The sequence below is a fragment of the Xenia sp. Carnegie-2017 genome, unplaced genomic scaffold (genome assembly GCF_021976095.1).
Source record: "Xenia sp. Carnegie-2017 unplaced genomic scaffold, XeniaSp_v1 HiC_scaffold_23, whole genome shotgun sequence".
NCBI classification, from domain to species: domain Eukaryota; kingdom Metazoa; phylum Cnidaria; class Anthozoa; order Malacalcyonacea; family Xeniidae; genus Xenia; species Xenia sp. Carnegie-2017.
In genome coordinates, this window is record NW_025813486.1 from 11,222,449 (window position 1) to 11,235,289 (window position 12,841).

The 12,841-nt window shown below is 35.0% G+C and overlaps 1 protein-coding gene and 1 long non-coding RNA gene across 2 annotated transcripts; both read right to left on the reverse strand.

Moving 5' to 3' along the window:
* Positions 1 to 283: 283 nt before the first annotated feature.
* On the reverse strand, positions 284 to 8,507 carry LOC124448084 (zinc phosphodiesterase ELAC protein 2-like). The gene is given in 14 exon segments (XM_046999107.1): positions 284 to 547; positions 685 to 826; positions 929 to 1,007; positions 1,618 to 1,735; positions 1,853 to 1,934; positions 2,772 to 2,866; positions 3,028 to 3,066; positions 3,487 to 3,588; positions 3,591 to 3,624; positions 4,126 to 4,757; positions 5,441 to 5,972; positions 6,215 to 6,247; positions 7,906 to 8,077; positions 8,417 to 8,507. Coding segments are annotated over 14 exon segments (2,235 nt in total). The 5' UTR covers positions 8,454 to 8,507; the 3' UTR covers positions 284 to 409.
* Positions 8,508 to 11,876: 3,369 nt separating this feature from the next.
* On the reverse strand, positions 11,877 to 12,738 carry LOC124448091. Its single transcript, XR_006948920.1, has 2 exons — positions 12,475 to 12,738; positions 11,877 to 12,224 (listed from the first exon to the last, which is right to left on the reverse strand). It is a non-coding gene; the product is annotated as an uncharacterized LOC124448091 (long non-coding RNA).
* Between the last annotated feature and the right edge of the window lie 103 nt (positions 12,739 to 12,841).

Below are 12,841 nucleotides of genomic sequence, written 5' to 3' on the forward strand. Positions count from 1 at the left end.
ATTGGTTGTCACATCTGAAAGTTGCATGCTTGCGCGGGAAATGTAATTAAAATCAATAAACTTCGCCAACGAATTTCTCGTTTTCTCAAACTTGCCGAGTGTTTCGATAACTCTTAAATTCCTTTCTCGTAATTTTGTAAGTATAGTGTTAATGTTTCGTTCATGCTTTTCGTAAACCCCACGCAAAATCTGCTTCAGTTGTCGGGGTCGGCCTATCTATCTGTCAATAGAAAGTATAAAATTACCCCTTTGAGACACCTTGAGTCCAGACAATGTAAAAAAGTTTTCTGGAGTGCCATGATTAGCTATATAAAACTAAATGTTAGGTAATTTCAATTCAAAAATTACTTGCAAGCCTGTAAGTTTGAATGCAAAGAATTCATTCGTTCGGTTAAGTAGCTACGCCAGTCTAAGAATTCACCATAATGGGAGAGTCTTTTGATTTAACAGCTTGCTTCTGTTTTCTTTTTCTCTTCCATTGGTATACAACGCTTCTCTCAACATTTGCCATTATTCCACGAATATTTCTAAGATCTTTTTGCTCAACCTATAACGATAAAATCCCTTTTGACAAAACACCAAAATTCGCTACGTTTGCAGATACTTTGCAAAACAGTAATTTCGACAAGTACAATCTTTAATTTTACAGCCTTTTTCCCAATCGAAACACGACATGAAACATACCGTCATGTGATCAAAAGCAAAGCTCACGTGATGAGGCAGTCTTGAAGATTTACAGGGGAAAATATGTCGATTGCTGATGTGTGTTAAAATCGTGTACTCGGCTTTCATCAGTTCACTACATTTGATTGCTTCAGATACGGTACTACATAAGAGAGACACAATGTTTTACAAACAGGAGTATGGACAATGAAATAGCAAGTTGAACATAAAAAGAGCAAGACACAGTTTGCCTCACTTATATTACCAATGGGCAGTTTCTTTCGCTCTGTAAAGCAGTTTATCATCGAATGTAGCCTCGTGAATGAGTAATGTCGCATTTTCACCTATAGCAACAAAAAATTAAACATCTCTTCCAATGATTGTGGCAAAAAAAAGTTGTCTTCAGGAATTATTTAAGAGTTAACCAATAGAATTTCCAAATATCCAGAGGACGGATTACGTGAAAGGAAACTGCCGACGCAAATCCTTTACGATATATTTAACGAAAGACACATTGAAATTCGCGTTCGCAAAAAAAGATAATGTTATATAATTGAAAATACGATAAATTTTTTTAGGTTAGCAAAAAAGCTCAGTGTTTGCGTAAAGATTTCGCTATTCACGATGGCTCTTGCCGAAAGCCCAAACAAGGGGTGAAACAGGTTGCCTTCATTTCCTGGACAGGGGAGACGGACATAGAACAGATTTTATTTTTATAGGTTCTTAAAAAAGACATCTCCCAGTAGTAGCAAAACATATTTTGATGCATCTAAACCTGTTATTAACTAAACGACTGCTCTTTATAGGACAAGCAACAACTTAATGTGATTGGGCAATATTTCGATAAGGCCATATCACCACAATAATATTTTTCCTTTCGTAATTCGTGAAAAAAATGATGCAGTAGAGAAATAGCGAACTAAAAAGAGAATAGATTTGTCCGTTTCTCCTAACCGGCATCCATTAACTGTTTACAAGGTCTTGTGTCAGCAGAATAAGCGATCTTCCATCCATTGCGTTCAAGTACCAAACCATGAGAGTAATCACTGTGTTTCGTAGGGACAACAGAAATCTGCAAAAAATAGTTAACTCAAATTCTGTATTGTGTGGTACGCCAAAGTCAATCAAACCTCGAGTACTTTTATCGAATATTCAAATATATATGGTGTTTAGATATTTATCAACTTACAGAAGAAAATCCCAAAGAGCGACTAAATTGTTTGCCTTCTTTCTTCTCTAATCCTCTTTTCACCCACCAAAACTGAGTGAACCTAAAAAACAAACATTGTGAGCGACTAAACAACAAGGTTGCTATAAGTTAGTAATTCTAGAACACATGCACAAAAATGCACGAATTTCGTTAAGAAATTTCGCTAATAGAACCAGGCCCAAACAAACTATTAATAATATAGTATGAGATATTTCTCCACTGTGATTGGTTGATTGCAATGCAGTTTATTTGTAATTGCCCAGTAGAAAAGTATAGTTGCACCGTAAATACTGTAACCTGATTGGCTGAAAAACAATGAAAGCCAAACAAATTTTTTTCAATTCAAAAAAATACATGGCGGTAGTTGTAATTAAACAAAGATTTCCACAATTGCAATCGTTTGAAATTCAAGAATTACAAAAGAATGCAAAGAATAAAAACAAAGGAGCAAGTACTGTTTTCGGGGGAATATTTTTAACAGTTAGACAGCACAACGAGGCTTTTCTGAAGCGATAGAGAGTAACGAAACAAGATAGAGTTGGACGGTACAGTCAAAAAATAACTCAAAGTATATTGTTTTTAATCGTTCTTCGGACTCACGCTATTGCGCAGCAGTCTTTAAAATACTCACCCGTGCATGTTTATACGTAATTGCACTTGAAACTATACTATTACCTACACAAATCAATGCCATAGCTAGCCTCGTAATAGAGAGGAGGCTATTCATATATGCATGTTAACATCCGCAGAAAAAATTGATTTCAAAGAAGAACAGGATAATTGGTCCCCAATTATCGAGGTGGCTACGGAACTGACAAAAGTCAAATGTCATTAGTGCTAACTTATGAAAAGAAATGAAAAAACCCCACAAAAAAATTTTAACATATAGAATTTTCACCTGAAGTTGAAAGTTTCACCACACAGCATTTCGAAATATCTTAAGTATAAGTCCAAAGTTTCTGGACCAATGATTCTTACGAAACTTGAATCACCCTAGATATGACACAATTTACCTTCTAAAGTACCAGAAAATATCAAACGTTACAACACACAAAGGTAATTTTGCAATTATTATAACAGCAAAGTTTGGCGAAAAACTATTGCAAAATAAAAAGAAGACATGTAACGCTGTAAAGTCATTCCTGCAAGCTCACCATAATCTTCTTACGATGTCGTAAAATATTGACAAGACCCTAAAAATTGATAATTTATAATAAGTATTCATTGTTTAACATGCATAAATGACAATTAAAGATATTGATTGCGTCAGTAATGAACATATATTAGAACAGGTTAGAGATTGGAGCTCAGCAAAAATACCTAAAACACATTTGATTTGTAAGATTTGATTCTTTGAAAACTGACAATTAACAGAGTTTCTATGGCATTTAGATTTAAAATTACGATACCAACAATGAACTTATTTGGACTGTGGACTAACCATAGACTGGTTTTAAACAATCAAGATGGTTTGTCTAAAATTGGTTTCGATTGAAGAAAATGATTTTTACAGACTTCGTTTTACGTATCTTAGGTGAAAAAAATTGAGCCAACGTGTTATGTAGGAGTATTGTAAAACTAATACGAGCAATAATATACAAGTACGAACCTACCAAATGATGGTCAATATGCATATGGGAGACAAACACGGTACGGATTCGCTTTAGCATCGTGTTCACATCGTCTCCGTAATGATAAAACATCTGTCTTAACGTCCTTCGCCACAGTCCATTAAAATGGACGTTTCATCACTATGTAATAACGAAACAGTGATGCCAAAGTTGCATAAACAATATTTTCAGTAAAGTAAAGGAACAGCGAAACGTGGAGAGTTCACTGCTCACTTGTCCTGTTTACATATGTACAGTCTATGGTATAGCCAGCGTATTTGGTCGTGGTATGTAAATTTTAGATTACATCATTTTCTTAGTAAGAAACACATATAACTTTACATAGCATAACAAAATTTCCGATCTGGCTACGTCAATGTTAACAATACAGTACCAGACACCATGAAAAATCTAGCAATCCATCAAAATATTTCAGTACAATAGGCTCACTATTTCATGTTGCAAGTATGAAATCCTTTCTTAACTGCAACCATTCTTTTTCGATGCATTTGCAACGAGATACCGTAGCTCTTACTATCACCTAAAGTGGTCCTCTGTGTCTTATGTCCATCACATGTAATTTATATAAAGCTAAGATTGTTTGAAGTAAACTTGTTTACTGAATTAAGGATTTTCCCTTACCTCAAATTCAACAAAATCCCGCTAGTGTTGCGAAGATTTGATGAAATACGTGAACCAGTTCCAAGGAAAACAACCTGAAAATCGTTGCTCAACGTAGAGCTTGCGAACACATTTGAACGACTTCCATTTGCCGACGATTCTTTTTCATTTACAGCTTTTACAGCCACCAAGTTTTGTTCAAAGCCTTCAAAGGCTATTGGCCGAAAATTATACCTCAAAGTCGGAGCAGCAAAATGGACAGAACCCTCGGGAAAATCTTTAAAACCAGAGTGAATTTTATCCATAAACAATGAATAGTACAGCGGCGGGAAAATGTTCACGTGAAGTTTATTTAACCTATCATAAACTTCATCAAAGACGGTGAAAGCTGGTCTTTCAATCACGTGCTCATTCATCATAAGATGTTTCGTTTCTGGGTCAAACGTTGTCATCCAAGATTTGTATTCCATGGAATTTGCTATATCTTTTCCGGTCATGTGAATTACTATGTCCACGTGAGTGTGCAAATCACTTGAGAAGAAATCACGTGACATGAAAGAAGATAATTTGTTCAGGACATGTTTTGATGGACAATCTATGACAACAAATGATTGTCGACGTGGCGTCGGATGAAGAATGTCATCTGGATTGATCTAAACAGAGCACAAAAAACCCTTTAGCACAAAAATTAAATACGTCAATTCACCCAATATAAATTATTTTTGCAAGAATTTATACTTGTATATTCAAACAATTTTAATCAACCTGCAGCATTATTGGCTAAAAGCACATAATTTCTTTAAAAGTCAACTTTGAAATAATCCGATCGCTTTAGAGCAGGGGTCTCCAAACTTTACAGCCAGAGAGCCGCATGAACTTTCATCCAGCATGTTGAGGGCCGAAGAATATAAAAAATTTCCACGTTCTCCTTCAGCTTTTTAAATTTCGCAGTGTGCTTGAAACAGAAGTAGGAAGTTGGGAATAAAATTCACTCTTGCTAGTTGGCTTGCGACATAACGTGAACTTTCTGCACAAAATTTATTTTATTTAATATTATTATTTTTTCTGAAGTGCCTCTGCGGGCCGGATTGAGAAGCCCAACGGGCCGCATCTGGCCCGCGGGCCGTAGTTTGGAGACCCCTGCTTTAGAGTTACAGAATATATGCGTAGATAGTTGAGATTAACAACAGTTGCTAATCTTTGTCCTGATTAACCCTTTGTCTCTACAACATGTAGCTACTTCCTGCTGAGAGTTCCTGCAAAACTTTCCATTTATCAAGTTCAAGTAAAGTTCAAATAAATGATACACTAAGTTTAAAATTGGTAGTTAACTCACATGTTTTCCACCAGGTAAATCAACAGAATATCCCATTTGACACTTTTCTATAACGTTTCTCAAAATTTCCTGCGCCAGGCCAAGATTTTCTGTTACATCCATGCGAACTCTTCGTAGCGGTTCTTGTAATAAAAACGCGTAAGAAACGGCAAGATTTGGGAAAATCGTCCGACCGTTCTCTTGCGAACCATCACTTGTAGCAAAGGCGAAAATTTGAAAATTATCATCACTCGCAATTTCCAGCCACTTTATTCGTTCCTCAATCTGGTGAAGTTTTACAAACTCGAACTTACTCATGTACTGAAAAGATTTCTGTATTGTTTGTAAGAATGCATCCAGATTCGGTGGACCATAGACATCGACAAGTTTATCGACCGAAAAATTATCAGTTTGCGTAGCTAGAAGCATGTTTGTCAGACCACCAATGTGATTGATTGTAGAGCCAGTCATGAACATCTTGTCAAGTCCCTTTGATGGTAATCCACCCATGCGAAAATTCCTTAATGTATTTTCACCCGCATTAATGATGTATCTAAAAATAAATCACACTGAGTGACTGAGCAGTGGTTGACAGTAAGGGGAGGCGAAGGAGGGGGGAGTCGCCTCCCTATGTTCCTTTTTTATGAAATTTTTTTACCAAATGTTTCATTAAAAACAAAAAAAAACACGGGAACATTTTCATTTCAGAGGTTCACATCTTAAATACAGTAATAAGCACGTAATTTATCTTAAGAAGAAAATGCGGAATTTTCGATTCGCCCAACAATCAAGTACTTTGTCCTGATGTGATGTGGATGCGGAGAGCTCCTAAAATGTCAGGGATATATTAGTAATAGTTTCATGAGTAGTAACATCAAGTAACAAACATAAATGACATTAATTGATCACTAATTCAAACCCTAATCTTAATTTACTTAATCTTTTAAGCTAAACAAGCAAACAAAACTTATCAAGACAAGTGTTTTGGCCAAAAATAAGGTGATAGAAAACGTTTTTTTCTGTAAGAAGCTTTAATTTTCGTGTTTGACGTAATTTTGGATTTAACCAAACATGAAATGATTACACTTTCTACAGTCTACCACATATTTTGTTTATTTGCATCTTTTCGTGATTGAGCAGATGAGAAGAATGGCTGGTAATTTAACATTTATTGAGATATATTAATATTTAGTCATTTAGACTTGACTTATATTTCGAATTAAGCATTTAAGCCTCATTGTTCCAGTAAAAATTTAGATTATCATTTGACTCATTCTGCCAGTTGCCACCTCCAAAAAAAAATCCTCAATGACTGACTAACTGACTGATTGACTGACTGACTGACTGACTGACTGACTGACTGACTGAATGACTGACTGACTGACTGACTGACTGACTGACTGACTGACTGACTGACTGACTGACTGACTGAATTACCAACTAACTGACTGACTGACTTACCAACTGACTGACAGTATCGTGATGTCCACAAGATAATAAAAATTATTTATTTGGATAGCAAGAATATTTTACCTGTATCTTTATGGCATACAACATTTTTTATAAAAACGGAGAGCAATTAATGTTCTTACTGGGCCCTTATTTTGATTCATTAAATGGAAGTATCTAGAGGTCATGCTGGTGGGGCTCAGCCGAATATTATTTTACATCTTTATTTCCTGCTTGGCTTACAAACTGGTTTTGTTGTATAAAGTTGCATTTTTAGTTCACCTATCGAGGTTTTTGCAAGCTATTTGTGCTTTTTGCCTTTTTACAAGAAAATTCAAAGATAATGTTAATTATCACTATATTTGGACTAAGTTTCCCACCCCTTGTAATGCACGATTATAAATATTTAGCTCAAGTGTGTTATTTTTAAAGATTTGAAAATGTTTATAAATGTTTTGCTTTTAAACTCCAAAAGGATGTGATGATAGAATATTGTGACTGTTCAAAAATTGAATTTGCTTCATACTTGACATGCACATGTATATCAGAATATTTGTGGTTGTATTATTATTTTATGGTTTTATTGTGAATTTAAAAGTTTTGAGGTCAGTTATGCTAATACTGACATTTCTCCTTTAACATAATGTCATTCATTATCATGTGTACAGTCAAAAAACTAAAATTTACCTTAAGTTTACTGTGGGTGAACGTAATAGCTGTATGTAGAGTCATGGCCACTAAAATGATGATGAAGTTAAGATCTTAACCTGAGACAGTAATTTTTATTTTGATTTGTTAGAAAGTTAGATGTTGTTTGTTTCCACTTTAAAATTTGTTCATTAAACTTCAATAAAGTACTTATGTCTTAGTATACGTATGATTGAAAATCATGACATCATAGGGCATGGCTCTGCATAAAAAAGCGTGACCAAAAATTTTTTGCTAGATACGCCCCTGCATATATGCCCCTTCTTCTATAAAATGAGCAACTTTTAAGGTTACTTAATTCAAATACTTGCAAATGTCTTTACACTTACCGATGAGAGTTTGTAAATATATATAAACCAGCAGAAGCATCAGACTGACCTGTCTGGACAACCTGTAGCCATACTGTATCAGAAAGAAATTGTGATGTGGTGTGAATCTTGCAAGAATTCCACAGAGGACAGTGTATTTTGAGAAGGACACGGCATGACACAAAATTCTTGGCTCTATACATTGTTCGCTTAAACATTGTTATGCATTAATATTCTAAAGAATTAATTCCTATTTATTAACGATTACCTCGGGGGAATGAGTTCATTCATTATATAGGTTAAGAATAAAGCTACCAGTGAAGTTACTATGCAATCCGTTAACAATTAAGTCCGTATGCTACGAATGAAGTCTGTCTATAAGTTAACAGCTTCAAGAGAAAAGAGTTTGCCCTTGGAAATTTAAAAGTCAGTCATATTTTAAAGGCAACAATAAGTACCAGTACATATTTTTCGTAAAAAGCATATTTTAAATCTTACGTCAAAATGAAAAAAACGAAAAAACTAACCATACCTAAATGCCAGAGGCAAAGAAATATAGAAAAAAGCATTTCACGATAAATTTTTGGCCACGAGGGCCACACCAAGCCAAGAGCCAAGATTTATTAGGAATTGCAATACTTCATGTTGGAATAGTATTGCGAATTACTGCCTCTATTGAAATAGATACGCTGCGTACACCTGGGTAGCCTCTAGCCTGCCAAATATATGGTCACAAAACGTAGTAACTATGAAAATTTTATTGATTGTTAAAAGGTGCTTAGTGCTAAATGCTGATTGAAATAACGCAAAAACTGTTAAAATGATTTCGAAATTAGTCAAACGCTTTCCCTTAGACCAGGGGTCTCCAAACTACGGCCCGCGGGCCAGATTCGGCCCGTTGGGCCTCTTAATCCGGCACGCAGAGACACTTAAGAAAAAAAATATTATTAAACAAAATAAACTTTGTGCAGAAAGCTCACGTTAACTCAAGTCAACTTGCAAGAGTGGCTTTTTTGTCTCAACGTCAATTTTTGTCCCAACTTTAACAAACAAATGACTTGCTGAGGGAAGAATTTTAAGAAAGAGAACCGAAAGAGAACTATCAAAACTTGAGGCATTTTACTGCAGGACTGCTATCTATGCTTGGCACCACATACCTTTGTAAAGAAAATTTTTCTAGAATAAAGTATATGAAAAACAGTTATAGAACAAACATGTCAGACGAAAATCTGAGCGCTCTTCTAATGCTTGGGACCTCAAACTTAAAGCTAGACTTTTTTACAATTTTGTCATGAAAAAGCCAATTTCACCACTCACATTGAGAAAACTGAACAGAATAATTGTGATTTTGTTATGATATTACTCTTCATTGAAATTAAAACTTTAAAGTTTGAATTTTGAATAAATATTTCTTAACTAATGAATCTTGTGTTATGTACTTCGTTTTATTAAAATATTCGCTCTTTGATCAGCGGTATACGGTTCGTCGGCCCTCAACTACTGAATGAAATTTCATGTGGCCCTCTGGCTGTAAAGTTTGGAGACCCCTGCCTTAGACACATGTTACGTGGTCGAGTTTATATGCTCACATTGTACGAGGTAAGCGAGATGAATTTTTTTGATGTGTTTACATGACGTTCACCACGCTTGCCGAGACGTTTATCGCGGTCGAAATCAAGACTTGTATAAAGCATCTTCTATTTATAATCAGACACATCAATCAAATGCTCCATCATCTTTGTATCGCAGTAAAAGTTCTTTCTTTTACCCATCCTCGTCTCCATTTCGCTCACTTTTGCACGTGCACGTATTTCACCATTTTAATATGTTATCATACGAATGCCCAAATAGTTAAAATTTAGCTAAGCAAGCGGGCTAGCTCGGCAGTTGAGTGTTTACATTAGAAAAATTTTCTCCCAGGAGACGAGATCTCGCCTGTGCCATGTGAGATCTCTCTAAACAGACAAGCCCCTGTCGCCATATAAACACAAAGAGAATTTTAATATATTATGTAGTACGTAGGGAAATCTTGCTTAACGTGCGATCTCGGTAAACGGGCCAGCTGGACTTCCATATAAACAAGCCATGAGACGGTAAAATATATGGGGTATGATACTCTATGGGGCATGACACTCTATGGGGTATGATACTCTATGGGGTATGATACTCTATGGGGTATGATACTCTATGGGGTATGATACTCTATGGGGTATGATACTCTATGGGGTATGATACTCTATGGGTTATGATACTCTATGGGGTATGATACTCTATGGGGTATGATACTCTATGGGGTATGATACTCTATGGGGTATGATTTATATTTATTTACAAGTATATGACGCTTTTATTACTATTTTTGGGGAAAACGAGAAGCTCAGTTGCTCTAGCAATTCGTTGTTGCCTCGTGCATTGCTAGTGATTGCAAATATTTAATCGTATTTTTGGCTGCACATGATGTATCAAAAAAAATTAAGAAATAGGGAAAACTTGGTTAAAGTGATCACACAGACTACTCCTCGCGTATCAACGTCTGGCAAATGAAAATTTAGAGTCTACCGATGATTTGACGCTCAAAACGGGGATAAGTTAAAAACATAATATTTTTATCTGCAGAGAACGGGTTTAGGTTACTTATTTAAAATTTATTCCATTGACTGCGTTTACACTGATCCGTTTGAATTCCGATACAGTTTGGCGGGTGTTTAGACATAATGTTTCTTACTCTAAAGGTTCGTTAGTTGTTTGTAGAAGAATGAGTTAATGACGCCACTTCTTGTTTACACATTGCTACATGCTTATATCTTTAGGCATAAGTCATAAAAACATTGTTTTGTAAAAATCAATCCGTCATTAAATACTTTCCTAAGTATAAAATGTTTACCATTTTCAATTATGCACCAAAACGCGGAAGAAATTGAAGAGGACTGGTATCTACAGTGCAGAGAAATATCACTGTTTACACAACGATGCGCAGCGATCCGTTTTCGTTTGACCACGTTTAGAAAGTGTGCTCACACCTCTCCGGCAAAAGTGACGTTTTGACGTGTTGTTGCACCTCTCCGGAAAAAAAATTCCGCTCCCGTGCAGTATAAATGGAACTTAGCTCTGTTACTTTTTTACCGTTTTCAGACCGATCCAGAATTGTGTAAACGTAATCTTAAAAACGAGGTTTCAATGTACATTTACTACAGTGACAACAAGTAACGAATTACAACTTACATTAACGCTATCACTTCAAATGAAAAAACTGCAGGCTATACATTACACGTCATGTCAAAAACTATGTCAAACCGACAATTTAAAAAAGTAGAGTAAAACAAATTTATCTGCATCTTTTTTGGATCTTTGGATCGTATTCTGTATTATGAGGATATCAAAGTCCAAAATCCGTAAATTTTTCTTAAAATTCTCCCAAAATTCGTCAACGCTTCCTACGCTTAAGTATATTATGTAATGTAATATGGAAAAATGAGGGAAAATGTCAACATGACGTTTACTTCATTCGAAACTCATCATTAGAGAATCGTAGTGTAACTTTTTTTTCAATACTTCATGTTGCATGAGTTAACTGATTTTTTAATCTTAACCACTCGCACAGTTGAAAGAGGGTCTACTTTTGGCAAAACAATGCAAAACTGGCAACCATGATCATTTACATGCTGTTTTAATAAAACAAAAAAGGTTTTTGATCTCTTTTTTCGGGGGTGGTTGGTTAGCTAAGCAGGGGCAAGGGGGCTTTGCTTTTCTCCAGCCTTTTTAATGATAACGTAAAAATTAGAGCTCTAAGTTTTGTTTGGTGTAGCTTCCCTAAGTGACATGTTCCCTTTCCATGAATTCTGCCAAACTGCTTTTTCTTAAAATTTCGTTAAATTTGAGTGTGCTGTTTTAATCCAACTGATGTATAAAAAGTTATGACACAATAACGGAGTGAGTTAACATTCGATCAGTGGCAAAACTAGCGCAATGCAGATTATCGGCAAAAGATTATATTCATTTCTTTAGAAAACTAATTCAATCTAATATTTTACAATAATGGAACACAAAAAATATATGCATTATAGGAGTAAAAATTGTAGTGGTTGAGCTCCTGCATTTGATATTAGGTAAATGACTTAATTAGTTGTAAGTATTCACGGTATAACTGAGTAATACTAAGGAATTCTAAGTAGTGCCTTTCTTGCTGCTTATTATGAGTTTATTATATAATTAAAAACTTCTATGCCAAACCATTAAAATAATGATATATTGTAACTAATCTACAATCGCCTATTTGCAACGTACTTTGAATATCTTCGAGGAATAGAGCATGCGCTCTCTTAAGCTTCATTAGTCGTCACCTATAATAAAGCAAAGTGAAAAAAACCCTAATTATATGAGATATACAAAGGGATGTACAGAATTTAGAAATTATTCTTAAGAAAATACTAATGAAAACTAAATCTCGGTATAGAAATACATACTGAAACTCAATTTTACTCTATGAAATAGGACTTTAAAGAAACACTAGGTCAAAAATAGGTGGTTCAATGCACCTGCTCTAATAAACAGCAAAATAGTGCAACAAAGAAATAAAATTTACATGTATACCTATCGTCCTCCACCGTACTTGCCTTGGAACACTACTGACGTTCTTTTGAAATATGAAAGAAAGAATATTTAGCTAGAAGGAAGGAAATACGACAACAACACTGGAATAATCTTATTTAAAAACGCTCAAACGTTGAAGTATGCTGCAGCAAACATGCTTTTTGGGTGCAATGCTCATCGAAATCAGCTTTGCTCTCGCTCTGAAAATAAGAGATTTCTAATAAAACAATTGATATGCTTGGAGGAAAAAAAATTTTCAACATAAATACGATCATTCATAAATCTGACTAGTGATGCACAATTGCACAAGAAGTTTGAATACTGATACAAATTTTAAACAATTTTCTATGAGTAATATTAAAATGAG